Source organism: Theileria equi, chromosome 1 (genome assembly GCF_000342415.1).
Source record: "Theileria equi strain WA chromosome 1, complete sequence".
NCBI lineage: Eukaryota > Apicomplexa > Aconoidasida > Piroplasmida > Theileriidae > Theileria > Theileria equi.
In genome coordinates this window covers 3,116,402-3,141,168 of record NC_021366.1, presented here as the reverse complement: position 1 = coordinate 3,141,168, position 24,767 = coordinate 3,116,402, and the positions used below count along the sequence as shown (strand labels likewise).

Genomic DNA, 24,767 nt, shown 5'->3' with positions numbered 1-24,767 from the left:
TTTTAAAAAATACATCTAGTTATCAACATAATGTGGTTGAGGTGGGAATATGCTCGGGGGAGGGGGTATGTTCTGTATAGAACATCTGCTATGATGTTGGATAATACTTCCAATCGTTTGCGAATCAATTTTTTTGAGATAATTGGAATATTTCATAGACATTACAATCAAAGAGGTTTGGTTGCTTGCTCTTTCCATATCATAAAGACTAGAAAATGGTTGCATAGTCTCATGTGCGCGCATAGGTTGGTTCGGGATACTGCGTTTTATATTTTTCTTTCCTCTTTTACATTTTTCAAGTGTATCCTTCAAACCATCCAGTGATTCTGATTCAACATCACTACCGATGTAATTTGCAAAAATGCATATCTTTCCGTTATCAAGGCTAGTTCCTAGCTCGTCAGGAAAACGTTTGCAACACTGTTGTAGGTAGTGAACATCGGAAAAGTCCAAAGACTCTTGGTCCTCGTGACCCTCCAAATAGTAAGCGTTGTCCTTGCTAACAAGAGTTATCTTTCCACCCTTTGTTATACCCAAAAGAACATGTTTCATATTCGACAAAAGAATCTCTCTTTGATACCACCATATCTTTAGCTCTTGCAAAACTAACCGTTCCAACTGCTCTAGACATTCTTCGTGAAACAAAAACAAGGTGGAATTATTAAATAGATCCAGAACATAATCAGATTTTTTTGGTTCCACCTTTGACTTTGAATTAAATCTTTCAAATGCATCATGCTTGAGCGCAGTTGGGGAGGCCAAGGGTGTTGGAAAGCTTTGGGGAGATTTTGTTCGTTCAGCAATTAGTTTCATTATGAATACGACATGTTGGCCCCTGTTAAATAAGTTTGCAACACCTTGGCTTTCACCGTAAAAAATGTTTAGAACTGACAAGATGTAGCAAAGAATGTCCTGTTCCTTGGTAGTAGTATCTTCGTCATCCTTAAATATAATATGAGAATGCGTAGAACAGTGTTCAACTAATTTTGCAATGACACCCTTTGAAAAACCTTCAAGATGTTTGTTCATAAGCCGGTTGCTTCCTATAGAGCACAGGGCATAGGAAAATATACAAGAAGCTATAAAGGAATTTTGCTCATATAGGTTATCCAAAATATTCTCAACATCATCACGAGCTTTTTGTTCGTTCAAAGAACTTATAATTATATCAGCACAAGCTCTAAGTCTGGGAGATATAGGAATTGGAATATTTTCAGTAGTTAGTTCCATATCCACTTCAAACTCAACTTCCATTTCGTCCACCATAATCTGTTGTATGTAAAGGTAAACAGAATTCCTAACATCATCACCAAATAGATCACCTGAGAAAAGTTTCTCAACAAAGTCGTCGGAGTTTACATTAGATATACCATTACCCAAAGCATCTTGATAACTTATAAAATCGTTACTTTTCAAAATTCCTTCCAACGCTTCTTCTACTATATTATAAACGTTTACACTGTCAGAACTTGGAGATTTCTCTGCTATCACAACAGCATCCTCTGCTTCGGTGGTTTTTACCTCATCAGTTGAAGGTTGATATATATTCGAAACCTCATCCTTTGCATTATCTTCAACAGATGAATATACGGACTTTGAAAATGTACTCTTTTTGTTTGATGGTATTGCAGATTTTGTAGATTTTCTCTTCTTTTTCTTTGCCAACTTTTGAACGAGTTCATCGGGTTTGTCATCGTTAGCGTTATCCTGTTTCATCCAATTATCCAAGTTTTCATCAGTATTCTCATGTGTAGGTAGTAATTCAAGAGCTTCTAACTCAGATAATTCACGTACACTATGCATAAATGCGACAGCTTCTTTAAATCTCAATGATGCGGGGGAATCCACGTTTCTCTTAAGTTGAGTGATTATAATGTCTCCTGGACGTTTGTTTATTTTCCTAATGGCACAACTCCATCTTCTAACATTTTGTACAGTCCTTATACTACATTCTTCCAAAACTTGATATTGATCAATATCATCCTTTTCGTTTTGACCGAGTTTAGGAAGATATCCTAGCTCTCTAACCAAAGGTAGTAACCATTCAAAAATATATTGTTGAAGTTGTTTCTTAGAATCACACACTATTGCTCCAAGACAAAACAAGTCGACTGTATCACAGCACATCCACTTAAATAGCAACAAGGGATATTCTGAGTCTTCAGGATAGGGAAATGGCATTAGGGTATTGTATAAAGATGTTGGAGCGGCAACAACCAAAATGGTAATATCTGGATTCTTGTAATTGTTTGAAGCTCTATCAACATCAATGTAGTTGCCAAGCCCAGATTCTGGCTGCATGTAAACAAACCTTCGCCTTCCTCTTCTAACAGGGTGTGGATCTGGGCAAAGAGCATAAAGCATGAACGTATCACGAGGCATTGGACGCCACCTTAGATTTGTCTGACATTCGTTTTCATCACAAGTGCAAACATTTCCACAAATGGACTTTGGTGTAGTTTTTGTCTTCTTTGTTTTTGTAGGAGTAATAAAAGCTCCATCAAAATCTTGGGGAATCTGTTGGTGAAATAGACGGCGCATAGCCCAGTAAAGGTGCTCAACACGCATAGGTACTGTCTTTCCTGTTACTTCATCTTTATATTCATTATAAACCATCAACCTTCTTATCGGATTCAATTTTTCCTCTGAAGCAAATCCTTCTAAACCAAAAAGATCTTGTGTAATTATTATACCAATTTCAACTGCATATTTTACTTTAGAAATGTCAGACTCACTCTTCTCATTAAAATTAGTCTGCTTACAAATAGCCCTATAGTTTGCATTATCTAACTTCAGTAGGGACGTGTAACCTATTGTAACATTGGCATCAGATCCGTATGGCTGATTTACATCAAAATTGCTAACACAATCTCCCCATTTGCCTTGCTTATCGGAAGATGTGTTGTTCTTTTTGTTAGCAGACGAATATTTAACCAAAGTGGCCACATCTATGAAAACATTAGGACAGGCCAAGAAGGCAGCCTCCTGATTAATGTTTAGTTCTCTTAACTTAATGTCTAAAGGAGGTATTATACAGGTTCCCTTTTCTAGAGATTGCTTGCGAAGTTTGGGTTTTTTCTTTCTCTTTTGGTCCCCAGAACCTAGATGAAAATCGGCAAATTCTTCAACTAGGCTAGAATAATCATTTTGTACGTGTGATGTATCAGTTGAAATATTTCCCAAGTCCGCCATTTCCCATGATAGGTGCTCTATGGAAGATGTAACTTCTGGAAGGAAGGAGTGATGCTGAGACGAGAGCCTACATTCAGTCAAGAATGATTCACAAGTACAAATTTCTTCGTCATTCTCAATTTTTAGGCTTTTACTATCAACATTTACGGTTTTTGCGCATTCTATATGTATAGCTTCGACAACTTTTGAAATATCCCCGCAAGTATAAACATAATCAAACGTTTTTGAATATGCATTTTTCTCCGCATCCTGCATGTGTACAAGCATCTTTGTGATCAACTCTTCGTATGTATTGCACAAATGATTACCAATTGTCTTAAATGGGTCATTCAGACCAGACCCTATTCCATACCGTATCTTTTCATCTTCTGATAATGATTCAAGGGTGGCGCGCTGAGCAAAGGCGTCCTCGTTCCATGTAATCTCAAATCCAGCGTCCTTCAATTCATCCTTTATGTTACATCCGAGATACTTTTTCTCTAAATAACACCTGGCTAATTCGTGAGGTCTGATAAAAGCATATACCAAAACATGGTGTTTGCGCAAAAAGTTTCTCATACGACTAACCGTTGGTAACTTGTATTTGTTTGAAAGGTAGTGCATTATTTCCAGCTCCACATTTATATTTAAATCGTACTTAGTGTCTGAATAGTTTGTGAGTTCTTCCTCTAATGAATCGCTACTGCCTGACTGCGTTCCGTCAAAAACAAACAAATCACGACACTGACCCAACGGGGGATGCAATGCGGTTTGTTTCGCTCCAATTCCAGAAAGGTGACTTAGAGAAGATGTCTGGCTTAAACTAATGTCTGTAATGGAACTTTGTGGGTTGTCTGATGCTGCTTTCAAAAATAGTATAGTTCTACAGTCCAGTGTATACCTGATACATGCATCCCATATGCATTCTATTAAGAAAAGGGCTGAACGCTCCGAAGTAGCCTTGAATTCATGCAGTTCAGATAATCTTTGGTTCTCTTTCATCTGCAAATTTAAATTGCGACAATCCTTGCAAAAATATTCCAGGTGGCATCTTAGTATTTGAATATTCCTAAATAAAATGGTAGCAGGTTCTGACAGGTGTGTTCTCAGCTCTTCCTCAGGAAATCTGCCATTCTCTGTCAACAATAACGCAGGAGATCCTGTACCACAAGTCTTACACCTACACCCACAGGAGCATGAATTGTTGCTCCACCTATAAATAGAGCTTAGTGCCAAGTGTTCTCCAACCTCCTTAAAAAATATTTCCGAAACTAAATTGCGAAACTCTTCCTCAAAAATACGCTCTCTTCTTTGTAAAAAGTTTACTAGTGATTTTCCGTCTATAGGAGGAATTATACCATTAAGTAAGGCAGTATTTTCTTTGGAAGCGCTGAATAACCAACTGATAAATGGGCGTATGGTTTCTAAACGATTTATACGTCTGGAAATTTCACGTTGTGTTGCCATTTTAAATGTTTTGTTTCGTAGCTCCTTTTCATTCAATGCATCCAATATTGCAGGTGTATAGCCATGGACATCACAACATGACAATAGCCTTGGGTGCCTTTGGCCTATTTTTCTCTTGTAAACGAGGTTGTCAATACCAAAGTGACTAACATTTATATATTCAGTAATTTGATCATCAGATGTCCTTTGTTCTGTTTCATACTCTGGTTCCTCATTCACTTCATCTTCAGGCTTAGGCATAGATTTTTCCACATCACATGTGCTACTGGCATCCTGAGGTGATGGATTTAAAATGTCCTGTTCAGTTATACCAAGTTTTTCCAGTGTTTCATAATATAGAGTTGGGTTCCAAGTCTTCAAATTTCCAGATAAATTAACTTCACCAACCTGTAACATATCAATGTAATCCTCAGCTATATACACTGCTGCAGAGCAAAAAAAGTCGCGATGACACTTCCATTCTGTAAACTCCATTTTTGTATTTAATTTTTCAACACGACCTTCACACATTCTATACCATGGACCGTCTTCTTCAGGTCTTAACAATAGAGAATTAAATGTACTTCCACCTTTCCCAGATGCTTCTGATCTAATGTCTCCCTCTCTTATAATTAGAGCGTATAAAGAATACCATTTTATGGGTATTCTATCCTTATCGCTATTTGCACCTTCTGCTGTAAAATCAGCAAAGCTATCTTCACCATCATCCTCATCTTGAGCGTCATCTTCCTCTTCATCTGAATACGTTTCAAAATTTTCAGCATTTACAGCATACTCTGAGCTATTTGCAGCCGTTGGATCTTCATTGTCATTATTGGATTGAATGTCGTATTGATAACCAGAAAATGGGTTCATATTATTGGTCTCACATAGTATCGTACCATCCAATCTCAGAGGCACATCGAACAATTCTCCCTTTTTAGCATTCTTTGTTGGGTAAAGATAGAAAAACAGAACCTCAGGATACCTAGCCATAGTCTTTGCGGTAGATTCCAAAGCCTTTTGTAACGAATGAGAATGCTTACAGCGGATGTAAATCGTTGAAATGTCATTTACGCTTGCACTATGAAATAATCCTTCGCTTTCGCTGCTTCCAGAAAATAATGACTTACATGTGGCTTCAAGATTAGTTTGGTCTCTTAAGAACCAAGGAATATTTTTATCATGATTATCACCCTCAGAGCCAGAAAGAAGTCTCTTTTGTTTCAAGACCTTTTTAGCTGATGCAAGATCACGTAAAAGCATGGTAAACAGCTCCGTGTGTATATTCACCAGCTGGTCCTGTACTTCTAACACTTGTAAATCTGTCATGTGCATGGCCTTCAAAATATGCTTTAAATTGGGGGGTGGAGGTAATATCTTGCCAAAGACATCCTGACGTTCACCTATGCTATGGCTAAGCGTTCCTGGGATTAACCTATAGCTAGAAAGGCATTGGTTCACAAAATTAGCGCTAGAAGGGCCATCTACAAGTCTATCTTTGTCGTCATTATCTGTGCTACGCTGATAAGCTGACGATGGTACTTCCCATTCAAATCGACCACCATCAAAAACACAACACCTCTGTGTTGTTGGTTTGTGATTGGCGTTGCTAATGCGTCCAGACGGTTGGTGTGATTCGTCTGGTTGATCCATATAACCTAATCCGTCTTCGTGTGAAGTTGCATCATAGCTTGCTTCATCATATACCGATTTTCTATATCCATTATACAGGGATGAATCTTGAACAGAAGTGTCGTTCAAGTTTTCAAACATATCTTCAGAAGAAAAACGTCTCTTGTTGCTAGGAACCTTTGGAAGTAATTCATAAACATAATATTTTGGTATGTTACTATTTCCCATGGATGAAAGTTTGTAGGTTCTGCAAGAAACGGCCAAAGGATACAGTTGCATATATGCAAATGTCTTTTGAAGAGCCAAAACAATGCTATTATCGGAGGTATTCTCGTATTCACCTTGTGCGTTCCACATGAAAACAGCCCTACGGAACTCTCTCAAATGATACAAAACATGAATCATCAACGCAACAAGATCAGAATCAAGAGTAGGATGTAAAGCTGGAACTATAGAGTCCAAAAATCTCAATAATGCATTATCAGAAACTGCGTTCGATTTGTTTTCCGGCAAAGATTTGGTACCCTGTTTGGCCTGTGATGATGCATCATCGGAAGGAGTACAACTTTCGTGTGACAATTTGTCCAAGATTGTCTTGTAATCAACCGTTTTACTTCCGGGAGAATTACATGACCCATGGCCGCATTTGCAAATATCATTCTCCGTAAGAGGATAAGGTGGAGCGTTTGTCCTTTTAGAAGGTGCGGAATTCTCTTCTAAAGTAGGCGCTGTATTTGAGCTTGAACTATTACAGTTTGGCAATTTATATTTTGCATGTTTCTCGGACTGTGCATCCGAACATATTTCTCTTTGAGCACGATCTGATATATATTCCCACATCATTAAGGGATGGTATATAGGTGCCTTTGACCATAAAAACGGATATGGAGGTTCTGCTTTTCCCTTAACTAAAACAGTTCCATCTTCATCCATGAACCCAGCAGCTTTTGTTAATCTACTGTGGGAAATCATCTTCTGCCAACCTCTTGAAGTAGCATCACTAGAAAAACTCCAATGGGCCCAAGATGTCACAGATTGCTTTGGATCCTTAAAATTTACTACCGTAAGTTCAAAGCGAACATTTGGAAAGACCCAGTATTCAGGATACCAATCTTGTACAACTGCTTCCACAAAAACGGACAAATGACTAGATTCGCTGTCTGTTCCAGTTGTTCCTCTTGGATGGAGTAGTAACCTATAATGGAATCCTTTACAGTGTCCTTCCATCGGTGACTCGATATCATTTTGTGTCTTTGCCAGTCTCCAAAAGGAGCGAATTGCGAATTCTATACTAGTTGAATTATCATCTGAGTAGCTTGATTTTGAATCTACAGCGCCGCTGTTACACATGTAGCACGGGCATTGTGAATCTTCCTGATAATACGAATCCTGAGCAGAGCAACCCCTATTTGAAGAGTCTGAGGCGTAATCCTCACTCCTGTGCTCGTTTGAGTCGTATTTTTGTATGGATTCCTTATCGGGGCCTTCCATTGTTTGAGTTGAAAGGAGATATAATTCTGATGGTCCGTAGTTGGTATCCCTTGATCTAGTGGAATGAACCTATTACGGGTTGTGAATTTTATAGCAAAATTTAGGGGAATCTTTCATATTCAAAGTCTAAGCTGCGATTTGAACATTAACTTTGGCGAATTACAGGTAGTATAGTGACAATTACCTGGTACCTACGGGAAAGTATGAGTTACGTGGGATTGTGAGTATAAACAAAAGTCAATACTGTAGCTTCTGAGCCGGGAAACATTTGGCGAGAGACAAATGGCAAGTAATGAAGCTAGCAGAGTGCCATACACATAAATCAGATTACAAATTAACCAACCTTCTACACTAGTGTCTTGTCATTACAATTGTGATAAAAACCGATTTATTTTTAAAATTGGTCAAGTTACAGTGATACTTAATGATCAACACCTAATTGTGTCTACATTTACATATATATGATTAAAATACTGTCAAGTTTAAAATGATTATTAAAACACGAAATATATAAACTTGTCCCGTGGCCATCAGCTGGTCAAGAGGGCCCTCTCAGTCAGCCCTGAGAGGATTCGTCTCTGATGGGGAATACTCGAATCTTTAACTATTTCCATAACAAAGGAAATCTGATCTCTAGCTGTCTGCGTAGCTCTAGTTAATAGAGTTTAGTGTGTTGAGTTGTCTATAACAATATCTCGATGTCGCTTGGCGGATTCAGGGCCCTGAGAAAGTCACCAGTTCTTCGCCGGACCTGCGAGCATATACAACACACTGGTACTCCACATCAATAACTTTACCCTGTACGAATATAGTTTAACGTATGGAGAGCCGGTAGTGATTTGTGGACGACGGTGGTTTTTTTTGGAAATTTGAAGAGTCCTGTCTCATGTTTTTCTGTTTCTTTTGTGAATGAGGAGAGAAGGTTGAGTAGTTGTTGGTTGAGTGAGGTCATGATGGGAGTAGGTTGAGGACCTGGGAGACATGGAGTGATGTCGGTCAAAAGGACATTCTATCTGGGAGTGGCGTGAGTATATGGTTCTACATGTACTTTGAGAGTCCTGGTAGTAGTGAGAGACTCTGGTTGTTGTGTATGTCAGAGTTAGGGTGACTTGTTGACTGGTGTATGAGGTGGTGAGTATACCCGACATAAGTGTTGTTGAGTGGTGGGTTGGTAGGGTGTCACTGGAAGGTCAATGAAGCAGTGATCGTCACATTGCGCACCAATCTTTCGCCTTTTACTAAAGATTGCCGTGTGGCGTCCGCATAATGCTAATTTCAAATTTTTCTGGTGCTCCGGCGCCTACAATCCTCATCTCTCTACTAGTCTCCTTAGGACTAATACACATAAACATGGAATCTGTTATATCTTAGAAGATGTAAGAGTATGTTTGTGAAAGTTAAATGTGCCCATTCGGCACAACTAAATGTGGTTCTATTTAGACTGCGTGAAGTGTGTTGTGTAAAATACAATCCTCTATAATCTTTGACAGTGAATCACTGTCGGCTGTGTCCTCGGCTTTGCATGTTCTAATCAGGGAACCCTTGTGAAGAACCCAAACTGAGGTGCAGGGACGTAGCACACTTGCATCATGAGCCGCAATGAAGGTTGCGCAGTGTTGGAAGTGCGCCCTTAGAATTTCATAAATTGGAATATCAACCGTCTTGAATGTTCCGACCTCGTCCTCTGGAGGTTCATCTATCAGGAGTATCTTGTAAAATTCTCTGTACAGTACTAGTCTTGCCACTGATAGCATACGCAACTGCGAGTTTGACAGGACTGCTCCATGGTCAATGTTAACACTATCTGAAGACGATCTATGCGGTCTTAAACTAGGCCCATAGTACACTCTCTTGCAGTATTTTGGCATATCCTTGTGGTAGTGGTCAGGCAAAATGACTGTATCGAGACCCCTGTCACCTGGAAGATTCTCGACAAACTTTAGCAAGCCACAATTTTCCAAAGCCATTTCAATATCGATATCATCAAATAACATTCTTGGGTCAACAAATCTGCGAACAGTCCATCCTCTGAATACAAATGGTAGTTGAGGTAGTACTCCAATGATCTGTCTAGTCATGCTCTTTGGCATATCATTCAAATCACAACCGTCTAGGAGAACAGAACCATCTCTATTCTCCGCCAGGTTCTGGAGCACTGACAATAGGGTAGACTTTCCTGCACCAGTTCTGCCGATGATACCAATAATGTCCGAGGCATCAGCCGAGCATGTGACATTCTTTAAAATAGGGAATTGCGTTCCATCCTTGCGAGAATGTGTATAAACACTTACATTATCCAACTTTATCCTGTTGTGTCCCGGGGTAGTGTACTGGGACACATCAAATATATTAACCTTATGGTTATGGAAAAGCATCTTGAGGCCCATGGGACTCTTCCTCCTCAATAAATACTCTTTACTACGCCTTACGCGGAGTTTTCCCTTTATATCATAATTAAATATATTTTCAAATTCTTCGGACCGATCTACAACAAAATCCGTCTGGTGAATGTTCCTCTTCTTTTGAAACTTTACCCTAGTATCCGGAGGGACAAAATTCTCAAATCTCCTCATCGGAACCAAACAAAACTCGAGGAGACAGTAAATTTTTATAAAATTGGCAAATGCGCCACTGAAACTTAAAAATATTGAGTATGCCATAGCATAATATCCAACTTGTACTTCTGTTCCATAGTACCGTGAGATAACAAGAGGGAAGACAAGAATAAATATGGCCAATGGAGAAAACAAACATCTGGATGAAATAGAACTCCAAGTCATGCCAGAGTATGTCAAATAATCACAACGAAGATTATAGTCCACATGTTCAACCATAGTATTTGCCAATTCCCACTCCTTCTTGAAACTACGAAACACAGATGATCCCGATATAGCTGTTTCAATAGTCGTATTTATTTGATTAAATGTCTCCAAACGTGCATGGAAAACATTTCTACAGGATTTTATGTAGTAGTATACGATGAACCGAAGAATGATCAAACCAAGTAATACAGCAAGTGGAGTAGCCCATGGTACCAAAAAGAGTAGTGTAATTAAATGTACAATCATTTCTATCGAAAGTACAGACGTGTCGTGTATAAAGCAGCTCAGAAAGTTGTCAATAAGGAAAGTATCAATGGACAAAAATGTGATAATACCACCTATTGATCTTTTTATCTTTACAACAACCGAGCTATTTACAAAAACTGAGTTAACACAATATTCGTGAATTTTTCGTGAAACATTAAAAGATGCCATTGTCATAAGAATTGCACGAAGGAGGGTTCCAGCCATAACGGATGCTGAAAGAATAATGATCCATTTCATGGCACTAATGCAATAGTCTTCAAGATCAGAAAACGCAAAATCATCATTACCGCCATTTGTTTTTTTGTAGTCAACAATTATATCGGATATCTTTGAAGTGATGATAAATTTTGTGTTGTCCAATGTTGAAAAAATGATGGTGATTAGAAGAAATAACAAAATGGGCCAGCCTGCTGCACGAAGATATACCCTATATGGCTTGAATCCCTTCCTTTCATCGCTTTTAAGGTTTATTCTAGCATACAAGTCATCAACTGTTGGCGAATCAGAGTATCTAGATTCCGTTGACCTCCTTCGTCCATCACGAGTATAATCATCCGAACTACACAACTTACGAACCTCGTTGGACATAAATGGAAGTAAGGCCCTAGTATTAGATAAAAGAGAAATATCAATATGGCCAACTTCGTGCTCTATTAGGGATTTAAGCTTATTGCTCTGCACAAGACCCTTGTTCTCCAGAAAATATATCGGAGCATCTGGGAAAGACTCCGATGACTCGGATGATACACAAACATCCAACATATTCCTTGAGATAGTCAGTACTGTGGCCACATCATTATTTTTCAATAATCCGTCATGAGCATTAAAGAGATTCCTAAAGATAGTCTTGGCTACAAATGGGTCAAGGCCAGTAAATGAGTCATCAAGGACTACCAAGAATGAACACTTTGAATTGTTATCTTCCCTATTAGTCGTACTGAAGATGAGGTAGGCGTAAATGGCACGGGCAAGTCCAACTCTTACTCTCTGACCTCCACTGAGAGAGTAACCATGTTCAGAAATCTTACGCAGGTCACCTCCTTCCCAAGTGGATATGTCATGCTCAAGTTCAACTGCTTTTATGACTGTCTTGTAAAGCTCCTCATCAAATCTGTGACCAAATGTAATGTTAGATCTGATGGTACCCTTTTGTAGCCATACATCCTGAGAGGCATAGAATATTGGCATGTTGGTAGATAGAGGCAACACAGCCATTGATCCTTCAACAAGAGTCATGTCACCAAGAATAGCCTTGACAAAGTTGGTCTTTCCAGAACCTTGAGCACCGGTAATGATGGCAAGGTCACCAGAGTTGAGGACAAAGTCAAGGTTCCTAAGACAAGTAGTACCCGTGTTGTCTAGAAGATCCTTTCTACTGTTGATCCATGCAAAGGAGGCCTTCTTGAACATTACAACTAGACCCTTTGGTAACGTCTTATCCTTGCCTGGATTAACCTCTGGCAGAGGAATATCCCCAGTAAACTTGTTATCCGGAAGATAAAAGTTTGGTGAACAAGTTCTAAGGAAGGCTTCTACCCTCTTTAATGATGTAAGAGAGAATATAAGTAGCCTTAGCTTTAGAGGTATCAGGTATAAGGGGCCTAGTATCTTCAAAAGGACGAAAATTGATGCAAGCAGTCCAGAAGGATCCAGTTTATCAACACTTGGACATGTACTCATACCTTGAACGAAATCTTTAATTAGAAAAATAATGTCCACACAAATAATAGAGGTAATTATAACCTTGTTCAGGATCGAGAGGAAGAAACGAATAACAATGAAGCGCAATTCATCATTCCTAGCCTCTGTAACTGTGTTGTGAGAAACATCATCAAGAAACATCTTATTAATCAGGGGCAAACTAGAAACCACTTCAAATGATTTTGTGATTCTGTGATCCCTAATGCCCAAATATCCCTTCATTAAAAGGCCATTTACAAGTTCTACTATAACCATACATACCACTAGAGAGAGTGAAATTATGAGGATAGTGAGTGCCTTCATGTGAAACTGCTGGCTGATCAAAATGAGTCCGTATGTGAATGCAGTCAAAAAATCAATCAAGCCTGTGAGACACTCTACAAAAAGTGGAATAAAGTATGAGTCATTTAAAATCAGACTGTATATCTTTGGTGTGACCTCATTGTTTTTATAACGCCTTGCTGGGCAGAGAAGTGGATTGTCTGTGCATTTGTCTTCTCCAGAGCAATTGTGTATGATGCTCTTGCAGGCTCCTTCCTTGGACTGGAAGTTTCCAAATTGACTTCTTCTGTAGCATAAACCATGCTGGAAAATTGTGACACGAAGGCAAGAGTCAATGACAATCGCTAGCCTCCGTACATGATAGTCTATGTGGTCCATACAAATCTCCTTGAAAAGCTCAATTGATATTATAGAAACAGTCAATCCCCCGAACGTTGAGAGTTCAAATTCTCCACCTGAAAAAAGATCAAGCAAATAATGGAGAGAAATTGCCGCGCCCATTCCGATGGCGTTCATACAGATGATTGCCACAAGAATAATGAGGATCCTCTTCCAAAAAGTCAACCAAATTGCTCTCCATAGAATGTACTTTTCCGATTTCTTGCCATTTGTGGATTCTCCGAGAGCCTCCAAACTGGCGATGCCATCGCTAACGTGTCTAGAGAATGTTGGCTGCCATATGAGAATCTGGTCACCTATCGGAAGCGGATGAAGCATATAAGGATCCAAATATCGTTCCGCGGTCGCCTTAACCCATTTGTACATCCAAATAAAAAAGACAACGCTGAAGATGTTCTTTTCGTCAAAGTACCGAAGCTTTCTCTCATCTGATGCAGTTGACCTTTTTTGATGGAGCATGGACTCCCCCTCCCAGAGGGAATGGCCACTTGCTTGTGGATCGATAGTCTCGTTGCTCATCATCCTGCCTAGTCTAGACGATAGACAAGGGAAAAGCAACTGCTCTTACCACCTCCGCACGAGTACGAAGCAATCCTATGGCCATAAATTTGGAGAGAGTCGTAAACTGTCGCTAAAGGGGAGAATCTGCGCTGCCAAGGGGCAAAATTAGATGAACCTCATCCTTCGCGACGCTCCAGCAAAAGACAAGGGGTTTGTAGAAGAAATTGACACTAGACATGAATCATGAGGACAAAACTACATTTCCAAGTCAAAAGATAGTCTACAGTACCACAATTGTGGTTTGATCACGCAACGGAAGTTTTAAACTCAGCAGGATCCGACACCCCATGACCAAATTCCCAAAAGTGGAAAAGAGACAAAATCAACTGTCTATCAATTTTAATGTGCCTTTTATATTATTTTTCTGCCATTGGCGCCTGTCTAGTGATTCCTTCCGCGCCCCTCAGCTCCTACACCTTCGCGTGCCTACTCGGCCGGAACACCCGGCAGCCTCCCCTTTCTCAGAGGTTTCGCGCAACCAGCGTACCTGTTGCGGTTTACTAGAATTTTATCGGCTCTATTCTGGTCAGAAATGCGGGGTTTTTGTCCTCCATCTCCACTTGAGAGCCTGTCTACCGCAGGAGGGATGCAGGGGTTGCTAAATCTGGGATCGCGCGAGAGTTGTGCTCTACATTCTCGTTTATGTAAAGGTATTGTTGTTTTCTGCCGCAATCCTCTGAGAATTTGTGCTTGAATGGCCTGCTATGTCCATATTTGACCTTGTCTGGGCTCTCGGGACATATGCGCTTTCGGCGTCTGTAGACCCGCATGCTGAGGCTTTATAGACTAGTTACTGCAGATACTGAAGCGCTCCGGTAATGTCCACCCAGATTCTAATGGAATTTCTGCTGCCTCTGTCCACAGACAGTATCAAGGTACTTGCAGGCTCAATTTCTCCCGTTTATCCTTGTAAATTGGTCTTAATATACATATCTTGGTCTCCAACATAGCCAGAGACTGCTTACGCTAGAGTATCTCGTCCAACAAGTCATTCCTGATCGTCCAGGGAAGCCCTCTACTGCAGAGTCCCAAAGATCCTATTCTGTATTTTCACCATAATGTACCATCCACAGGCAAGCAGATTATATGCACACGGCTATGTGTCTTCCCACTGCTTTGCATCGCCACAAAATTGTGAAGATGGTCACGTCTGGAGACTAGTCCAGGGTATATCAATGCTCTACCACAAAATGGAGAAGTCAATACATGAGTCTTATTCAAAGAAGTACAGTACAAGACATCAATATATGCGAATACATAGGGTTTCTACTACAGTATCCGTTTATTAAGATTATCACATGACTGAAGATGTAGGCAGGGAGTCGAGACTTAATTTGGAAAGTCTAGGTACTCTTCCAGAATAACTGCATAGTATAGACATACACTCATATAGGCCTAATAATATGTGATTAAAGCGTTCCCAGAACAACCTATCAGTTATACATGCAGTGCAGATGAGTACAGAGATTTCATGAATTTTAACAAGGATGGAGAAGAAGAAGAAGAAACCGACTAGCTTCTGTCTATATTTACTCCTTTCTTGAGAAAAAATTGTCACTGGATAAACTAAAGTTCCACATCTATCTGCCATTCCATTTTATCCTTGTAGATTCCATAGCATCTCTTATAATTCCCTTCTAAGCCTCTCATCTCGCACATAAATAATGGATGGTCTGCATTGGACTATAGATCAGTAACACTCATTATTATGCCTATAAATGTAAGAGACTACCATTAATTAAGCATGCACACTCTAACGGAGTATGAACAAGGCATCGAATTATGGTATTCTGGTATACTGCATTAGTCGCTACTGAGAAGCCTCTTTAGAAGGATATGAATAGGGATTAGGAGGTGATCATTCAGATTTACTCATTTCATTTAGCACATCCAAAAATTCTCTATAGTCCTTCTCATTACTATTCTGCCACTTACTACCATCATAGTATCTATAAACAATGGATTCAGTACTTCCTTTAATGGTCTGGATAGTAACTAATGCTGGATTCTCCTTATAAAAATATATTATAGCCTCCACAAGGTTTGAAGATTTACTCAATCTCGCTTTACCGGACCATATTTGCTTCTCATCATACTTTAGCTCAGTAGTCTTAGTACCATTCTTTGCAGTCAGTTTGAGAACTTTTACACCATCTTCCTTGCCCTCTTCTACATTGAATAGGGTAGATTCAACTTTGGATTTGAAATTGGGTACAGAAGTTAGAGGTTCTTGTTTAGTGGCATCTTGTAGTTTCTTTAGGATCGCTTTTAGAGACTCTTTCCTTATACCTTCAGCCTTTGCTTTACTAAATTTCCCACGACAGAGTCTCACTAGACACACTGTCCATAGTACTGTTAGAATCTTCATCTTGTAGAGTCTTTGTAAAAATAACAAGGGTCTTGAGAAGTCAGATATATAAGTGATACGTAAAATATCTTTGATCAGTTAATAATACTGTGGAGGTTGTCTACTGGGAATGGAACCCAGGAATGCAGAGATTGATGGGGATAAATAACACCTTGTATAGACGTTTATTCTTCCTGATGATCAGATATTACTTTGGGACTTTCATGCTGGTAGATGGACTGTCACAACAATGTCCGTAGTATTGATCCTCCAGACTCACAGGCATGGTTGAAGGAATGGGTTAGGGAGATACCTCATACTCTCCCGAGTAGTAAAACATTCTTCCTTATCTCCAGTATTTAAGCCAGTGTTTCCCAGGGCATCTGTAGATTCTTACCGTCTTTCTAGTATCTAGAGTGTCCTCTCTATGCAAAGGTGTTTTCGGTAGACTGGTGAACAAGTCAAGGAAGAAGTACTCATTATCCTCTCTATGGAGCCTTCATTTCAGTAATCAAGTCCTCAAAGTTCCTCCCGTAGTAGTCCATGGTTAACAATATCCGTCTTGAAGAGTCTCTGTATGGTCCAAAAACATGGAGTAGTCCGAGCCCATCTTGTATCTGTGCCCTTGTTTGTTTAGACCTATAGTCTCTTGTCACGCCTATTGCGTATTGCTTGTTTACATAGTTATAACAATTCATCCTTGTATACTGATCATTCATTCATCCATACTGACAATTCTGTTCACACCAGTTGAGACATTGGAAGAGAAGAGAGAGGTAGATAATGATGGTAGAGATAGAGGAATCTGATTAAAATGGAGGAACATGGATGAGGGTAGTATATGGGTGGTACATATTCTGTTGTTGCAGATATTTCCAGGGATACTAAAAATAATGCTCCACCCATATACTATGGGAATGGTATAGGCATCACTAGGACAGATGAACCAGAGATTAGAAAGAGTGATGAAGGTGAGGAGAAACAACCACTCCAGAATTACAAAATTTATAAACATGAGCTTCCGGACAATAGTGGATGGTCATCAACTACTTATGAACTGAAGGCTATAAATTACAAGGATAAGCAACAACATGGATTTGATACGGTTGGATTTAAAACCCATAAGACAGTGGAGGTGGTATACTGGCTGCGTGATAGGTACAACTCATTTCCACTGGTCATTGGCCTTGGTACAACCAATTTGAATTATTATAGACGAAAAAATGACACTAGTAACAGATGGGAAAGAGTTGAAAGGATTGTATATCCAGCTAATTTATCAGACTACAATAAAGTCCTACCTGAACTCAACGATAAATTTAAGGATGTAGTTGTCATACAACTTCAAGCAGATAAAGATTACTGTGGTCATCCTTCCGTCAAACAAGGAGATGGTCCTCAGGTATCTTGCACAGGATTATCGAATGTTCCCATTGTAACTGTAACATGCAACAGTAAGGATCATAAAGGATTTGATAAATATACTCATACTGGTGGCCTTGGTTCTCCAATAAAACTACTCTCGGCTGCACATGGCGATAAACTACATTCGTTCAACATAAAGGATATTGATAAGCAATATCAGGAGGTTAATGTCTATTACTCTTCAACTGACAGAGGTAAGATTAAACCATTGGTCATAGGACTAGTACCTGTTAGTGGAACACAATCAGAATATTATACATTTGATGGGAAATTAACCAGGAACCGCAACATAAACCCTGGAAAATTGCTGGATCATCTAGATAAACAAAACTGTCTGCGAAACGATATTGTTGTAACAGATCTATCAAAGAGGGGTAAATATTGTTGTGGAGTGAATGTGCATAGTAAGATTCAAGTCCTCCCGAACAGTCGTAACAATGTACCCAATGGATATACTTCATATCTACACCTTCCAACTGGTTCAGCTATCCTTAGCATTCACAAGTTCAAGAGCGGTGGTGATACCCACACCTTTTCAAACCTTTCTGGACGGATTACCGGGATTTATGCTTACTTCTGTAAAAGTGATGATCAGAATAAGCCATTATTACTATATGTGAATAAAGGATCAGGAAGTGCATGGTTCAAGAGGACTTCTGGAGGAAATGACACTTGGATATACACTGGTCTAAATTCCCTTCAAAGCTACACACCGAATTCCCTTAGCATAAAGCAACCCATTGAAAAAGTACTCCACGAAATCTGCAAGGAACTTAAAATTACATGTCAACATGCAAGTAGTAGTGGTACTACTCCTGCTCTTGGATCCCCTCAAGATGGTGGAGGCTCTACTGGTTCAGGAGGTAGTCATACGTCTGGAAATAGTGGTGTAGGATCTGGTACTGGTACCGGTTATGGTGGTAGTTCTGGATCTTCCGGTGGCGGTTCTACTTCAGTCTCATCTCAACAACAAGAAACTGCTGTTAGTCATACTCCACCTGGTCAAGCTGGTCCTGAAGGACCTGCTGGTGAAGAAGGCTCTAGTAGTTCTAGTGGTAGTGGTACTTCTGGATCTGAAGGCGGCGCTGAAGGACAAGGCTCTGTTGACCTACAGAAGATTGTTCAGAAGGCACTTACCTTCATTAAATCACCAGAAGGCATAATTACTGCGTCAGCTACCCCTGGCATAGGTGGCATCATCGGTGTTACTATCTGGAAATGGCCTAATATCATGTCGTTTCTAATCACTCGTGTGTAGTACTCTCATCCCTACCCTTGGTAGGTGGTAGAGACTCCCCCTCTAGACTACTCTCTTGTTGGTATACTGGAATGCTAGAGAGTCTCTCAGTTTAACTATTGGTATGCAGCATTACTCGTTTTGTTATAGGGGTGCATAGAAGAGTCTACGCATACTCAACATGGTACATTCTTTAAAAACTCCAGAATAACCATGTCTAACCCAAGGATCTCCTTTATATTTCGTATAGAACTTATAACCCGCAAAACAAGCTATGGCAGATGTACCAAGAATGCCCGTAGGCACTCCTATAGCTATACCAGGATTAGTAGGCTTTTCAGGAGATTTTTCATGAGGTTTATGAGGAAGAGTTATCGGAGGAGAAGGAACTCCAGGACCAAGAGGACCTGAAGAAGGACCATTATTATGAAGAGTTCCATAACCAGGGCCTGAGGATATAGCGGCCGATTCAGCTTCAGCAGGTGGAAGAGATTCAGGAGGTACAAGAGATTGTTCACCTTCTAGTCCAGGGCCTAGTTTAGAATAACCCATAAGTCCGAGAGGACCATGACCACCTATAATTACTGGGGGAAAAGCAGTAGTTCCTTCAGCTTTAGGTAAGGACTGAGGAGTACCACCTATAAATCTAGGATTACTACCTTGTAGAGATAAAGGTGGACCAGAATCACCTTCTAGTCCAGATAAGGGACTATAACCACCAAATGGACCAGGATTAACAATAAGATGTTTTAGTCTTTCACCATCGATAGCATCTTCAGCCATCTGAGCAACTGGAGTACCTTGTAGAAGAATCTTAGTCTCAGACTCTGTGTCAGGAACTTGGTCAGATAAGTCAGCTGCAGGGACCTCCTCACGTTGAACTCCATTCTGTCCAAGATGTTCTGGATCAAGAGTTCCAGTACCAGAAGCAGCTCTATCTTCAGCCCTAGCAGCCACAACAGGCTGATCATGAGTCACCTCTTCCTCGGGTTGAAAATCCACAGGAGAGTATTTTACCTTTTTAGCCACCAATTCTTCTCCAGATCTAGATTCTATTTGACTTTCCAGTTCTAGAGATTCTTTTACATGTTCATGTTTAGGATAAATAGCAGGGCCTCCTACTCCATCAGCAAAAAGACCCTTAGCCACTCCAATAGCTACACTAGCTATACCTAATCCAGTCAATCCAACTAGAGCTGATTCATCTAGTACAGAAGCTATATCTCCTACAACACCTTCCAATAGTTCTTTACCAATGTCTACTATTCCAAGATTGCTACAAGGACCAGTACTTGGTTCTTCAGATAGCTCTTCTTCCTCGCCAAGTTTTTTCTCTTCATATTGTTCAGACCCATCTTTATCTTCCTCAGTTTTTTCGATTCCATGTCCTAGTTGTTTAGACTCGGTTCGCTCCTCTTCATTTTCATTTTGGCAATGAAGTTCTAATCCATTCTTACACCAGTCCTTTCTACAGTATTCATTTATGTACTGCTGTTGATCAGGATCACTTATGCCTGCTGATCTGAAAAGTTTACAGGTGAGCTTTTTAAGTTCCTTCTTAAGTTCCTCATCTGTGAGTTGTAATTCACCACTATCAGATTTTATTTCTTCCCATTTTCTGTTGAGTGGTTCCCCTTTATTACCATAATAAACTTTCATAGTTCCAACAGCAACTTCAATAATAAGAGGTGTCGTACGATTAGTATCCTTTACCCAGTAGTAGACGGAGAGGTTAGGAGTATGCTCAAGAGTGAGTGTAAGTGGAGTGCCGTCTTCATCTTCGAGATGAAACTTTCCATATCTAATTGACCTTTCACCCTTGTCGTAATCATGCCTGTACTTGTTATAGCCTTTGATATATCCATCATCTTTCTCCTTGATAGCGGTAACTTTGGTCTCATTGCATGCACATTTGTACTTCCCTATCTCTTGAATGTTGACAAAGTGGAGATTATGGAGTTTACAGGTGAGATCCTTTAGCCTACCTAAAAACTGAGGAGTAGACTTATTGCTGATTTTAGGAAATTTCCCCTTGTCATCAATCCTTTGCCATGTCACATTATCTCCAGTATTTTCGTACCAAGTATATCCCTCATTCTTACTCTCCTTAAATCCAAGTAGGAGAGGTTTATCTATATCATCTTTACCCTTATCATAAGTTGAGCTATAGTAGGTACATACTTCCTCTATCTCAGTGTGTTTTTCAATAAAGTTAGTAGATCCATCATCTAAAATACTAAGTTCTTCATTACCATACTTTAGGCGAGTGATGGCTACTCTCCTACCCCTCGTACGCCTACAAACCCTGTAATCTGTCGCATTAGAATCACTGTATACATTAGTTAGAGAAACATTATAGTGGCGGTTGTGTTTCGGGCATTCTACAGTTGTGTGGTCACTGCTTTCTCCATTTGGACATTTTCTCTTTATGTTTATTGTGGACATTCATGATGATGCTTGCTAATATCCTACCTTACATACTTCAAATTATGGTCTAGTACTATCCTCCATCTAGCCGTACCTCCTCATCCATACATTCATCCTCCCTCACAACTAGCTTACCGTCAGAGAGACTATCCACAGAACAAGATGAACAGCTATCAACACCGTCTTCAGTAGTGCAATCAATACTCACGTCAGTAGAAATTAGTTCGTCTATCCAATCAACTTCCACCGAGTCCATAACATACAATGCGCTCAGCAGTAAGATGTATAGACCAGTAAAACAGCCAAGGAGACATATTACTGTGAAGCAATAAAAAGCTTTTTTGGAGGGAAGTAATGGTCATGGGTCTTGTAAGCATTTCTTGGTCCTCGAAAACTCATGTGGATAGAACGGCTTCTTCAGGTTCCTAGAAATGTGGTATAGTTGAACTTTGTTACAGACCTGTTTTGAAGAATTTAGTGACACTCCATGTTTAAACCACCTTTTCAAACTGCCTTTATAATAAATATTTCGCGCTCACAAACATGTACTACCCATTTTCGGAAATAGTGAATATTTTGTTTATCTGTATTCTGTAGGTAGAATCACATGTACTTGAGAACTACTCAACTAGTACTCACTATTCGAAGTTTACATAAGCATGTTGAGAAATATTAGAATTTAAAGCCATAAAGCGAGTTTAAAAAACAGTATTTATGCATTATCTTTTGCTAGGAATGAGTGCAGAGATGATGCGATTCTTTCCAAATTATTACATGGCATTAAACGTTGATTACTATTTATAATAAATTCGTACAGCCTGGAAATATGCGAATATTTGTCACCAAACGTAGATATGTGCTCTATAACACTGAGAAATATGGAATCTATTGCCTCAAAAATTTTCTTGTGATCACCGCAAGAAAGTGGACTTTTAAAATCTTGAGTGTTTAGACTCAGTAACGTGTCAATTACAATTATAGCACTAAAAGATGACCAGTTATGACTGTTTAACGGTTGAAAGGCTGGTTTCCCATCATTTGATGTACATTTATTTTTGAACAGGGTATTACAATCCAACAAGACAAGTAACCCATTTGCCCAGATCTCGTGTAGTTTAGCAGATTTCCCCTTTAATAACCATGACAAGTGAAAAAATTTAGAAAATAGGGTAATGTTAACATTTGAGTGTGTAACGTTTTTTGCATCCCCTTCTAAAGGATTGCTCATCTGCAAATAATATTTATGGAACAATTCTTCCAAAACTAATACGGAAGTAACTTCATTTACATCTAAACTTGTGTTTGTGACTGAATTAAATATTATATCAATGAGAAGCTCGATGTGTGCTTCCCAGTTTGAGTTGAAAATATTTTGCAAGAACAACTTCATATCATAGATGGTAGACCAATGTTTATTAATTCTGTACAGGCGGGATATATTTTGAATTAGCCTCAAAAAGACATAAATATCATGCTTTACAAATTCTGCAGAGTTTTTTGACAAAAACGATCCTATTACATTGTGGAGGCCATCACCAATGTTCCAATTGCTAGAGTATAGAAAGACGAACAGATCATCCGTTTGTTTAAGCATGTAGGACAGACCTTTACGGTTAGATAAAGCGTTTGAATATATGTTTAGTAAGTGGTTTTTGAGGTCACTATTGTAGTTGTTTGAAATTTTTTTGAGGGTAATAATTTCAGAGATTGCAAAAGTGCGAGTGTCTTTTATAACATCCGAGGCGTATTTTAGAAATTTATTGAAAAGTTTGTCAATAATTTTAATTTCATTTAAAGCCAATTGTTTTTTGTTTTTCTCTAATGTATTCAAATATAAAAGTGTCTTTGTTAAATTTGATGGATCTCCCCTTGGCAAAATCTCAGGTTCTAGTTGCAATAGGATTTTTATATTATCGTTTGTAAACAAGAGTGATGCGAGGGTATTGAATTCTATAATATCCAATTCAGTATGCGCTGAATTGGCAAAGTAGAGCAAATTTATGAAGTTTGTAGCATCTTTGTCGTGTTCCAAAACGACATTTGCACAAGTTATTAGCTCCATAAACCTGTCATGCACGTCCAATTTTTTGCAGATTCCTCCAGTATAAGCTGTATTTAGAGAGTGAATATAAGTTTGGATCTGTTCTAGCGTTGGATTATCGTGGAATTTAACCCTCGTAACGTGCGAAAGTACTAGTTGCACAACATTTACAACAGTTTTCTTGCCATGAAAGACTATCGCTTTATTACAAGCAGGATGAATTTGTGGGTTGTTTAGGAAAAATGGCGTCCTTTTTACATCTTCCACCAGTGTTTTTTCAAACATTTCCAAATTTACTGCATCAGATACACTGTATAGTTTCGTCACTGATCGTGTTATATTTATAAGATCCATTACTTTCCATTCTTTAAACTCTTTGATCCATAGGTATATCAAGTAGAGAAGCTTCTCATCGATTTTGGAAAACAGAGAGTAGTACTTTAGTATCATGCATATGCTATGAGAGTCAGGTTCTCCAGCTTTCAAGTCTTTTAAATGCTCATTTTTGTGGAATATATTGAGAAATAGTAGCGATTTCAAATGTGACTCTATGAGACGGTTTAACCTATTCAGGGCATCATGTATTCCAGAAGTTTCTCGATCTTTGCAGGCTTCATAAAGCTGATTAAAATTGCTAGATACATATTCCTTTGGAACAGAGACTTTGAGAAGTGACTCGTGACCCTTTTTGTTCGGGACGACTTTTGCGTTTAGAATATTTGCCAAAGAGTTGAGAACAAGCGCTATCTTCACAAAGGAGAACTCGTGTATATAATGTTCTGTAGCGATAATGAGCATATTAAGCCTACATATAAATGGATATATTGCCCTGGGATTCCTTAGCGCATTTGTTCTCGCATACAAGGCCAGTACCTGTACTGAGACCGTGATATCGTAGGACTGCATAACATCCTCTCCCAGAGTCCTATGCAAGACACGAGGTACAACTTTGGCAGTGGTATCATTTTTCTTGCACACATTCGCTCCTGAGCCTCTGTACAACTTCAATGTCTCACTTAGACACTTGTCAAAATTGGCTTCAACTTGTTCAATTCCCGAGACACTTCTTCTCTTTAGCATGGCTTTAAAGACTCTAAAGAGCGTCGACTTTGACGAGGTTAGGCTTTGTGTATAGCTGACCATTTTCCTATCTGATCATACCCTTGCGGCCATTTGCCCTTTTGTCTCTAGCGACTCTCACCGAGGCATTTCCGGAGCCTTTGTCCCTCCCTTAAACCTACAAACACAAAGGGACAACATAATTGCAGGCGTAGAAAAAACTTTCACGCATGAGCTAATTTCCTTCATAGGCTGAGAGTACGCAGCCTCTCGCGGCACCCCATCCTCTTGCTGTCGTTTTCTCCGCAAGGGGAGCACACATTTTAAAAATCCTGCCAACTTGATAGGCGATTACACTTTAATCAGCCATTTATTGTTCACTTTATGTATCTGGTGGCTAATTTCCGTGTGGTTTGCCTCTGAGGTTTTAATGTGTAGTACATGACCAGTTTACGG

At 39.4% G+C, this 24,767-nt stretch overlaps 6 protein-coding genes across 6 annotated transcripts; 1 reads left to right on the top strand and 5 right to left on the bottom strand.

The window, feature by feature from the left end:
• Positions 1 to 15: 15 nt before the first annotated feature.
• On the bottom strand, positions 16 to 7,743 carry BEWA_031950 (hypothetical protein; the record flags this gene model as incomplete). The annotated part of the gene is made up of 1 exon (XM_004829951.1): positions 16 to 7,743. One exon carries the CDS (start codon positions 7,741 to 7,743, stop codon positions 16 to 18), a length of 7,728 nt encoding a protein of 2,575 aa, XP_004830008.1.
• Positions 7,744 to 9,179: 1,436 nt separating this feature from the next.
• Positions 9,180 to 13,736, bottom strand: BEWA_031940 (ABC transporter, ATP-binding protein domain containing protein; the record flags this gene model as incomplete). The annotated part of the gene is made up of 1 exon (XM_004829950.1): positions 9,180 to 13,736. The coding sequence occupies one exon, from the start codon at positions 13,734 to 13,736 to the stop codon at positions 9,180 to 9,182; it is 4,557 nt and encodes a 1,518-aa protein (XP_004830007.1).
• A 1,897-nt stretch (positions 13,737 to 15,633) lies between these two features.
• On the bottom strand, positions 15,634 to 16,143 carry BEWA_031930 (signal peptide-containing protein; the record flags this gene model as incomplete). Its single annotated transcript, XM_004829949.1, has 1 exon — positions 15,634 to 16,143. One exon carries the CDS (start codon positions 16,141 to 16,143, stop codon positions 15,634 to 15,636), a length of 510 nt encoding a protein of 169 aa, XP_004830006.1.
• An 820-nt stretch (positions 16,144 to 16,963) lies between these two features.
• BEWA_031920 (hypothetical protein) lies at positions 16,964 to 18,805 on the top strand (the record flags this gene model as incomplete). Its single annotated transcript, XM_004829948.1, has 1 exon — positions 16,964 to 18,805. One exon carries the CDS (start codon positions 16,964 to 16,966, stop codon positions 18,803 to 18,805), a length of 1,842 nt encoding a protein of 613 aa, XP_004830005.1.
• Positions 18,806 to 18,928: 123 nt separating this feature from the next.
• BEWA_031910 (hypothetical protein) lies at positions 18,929 to 21,229 on the bottom strand (the record flags this gene model as incomplete). Its single annotated transcript, XM_004829947.1, has 1 exon — positions 18,929 to 21,229. The coding sequence occupies one exon, from the start codon at positions 21,227 to 21,229 to the stop codon at positions 18,929 to 18,931; it is 2,301 nt and encodes a 766-aa protein (XP_004830004.1).
• Positions 21,230 to 21,923: 694 nt separating this feature from the next.
• Positions 21,924 to 24,395, bottom strand: BEWA_031900 (hypothetical protein; the record flags this gene model as incomplete). The annotated part of the gene is made up of 1 exon (XM_004829946.1): positions 21,924 to 24,395. One exon carries the CDS (start codon positions 24,393 to 24,395, stop codon positions 21,924 to 21,926), a length of 2,472 nt encoding a protein of 823 aa, XP_004830003.1.
• Between the last annotated feature and the right edge of the window lie 372 nt (positions 24,396 to 24,767).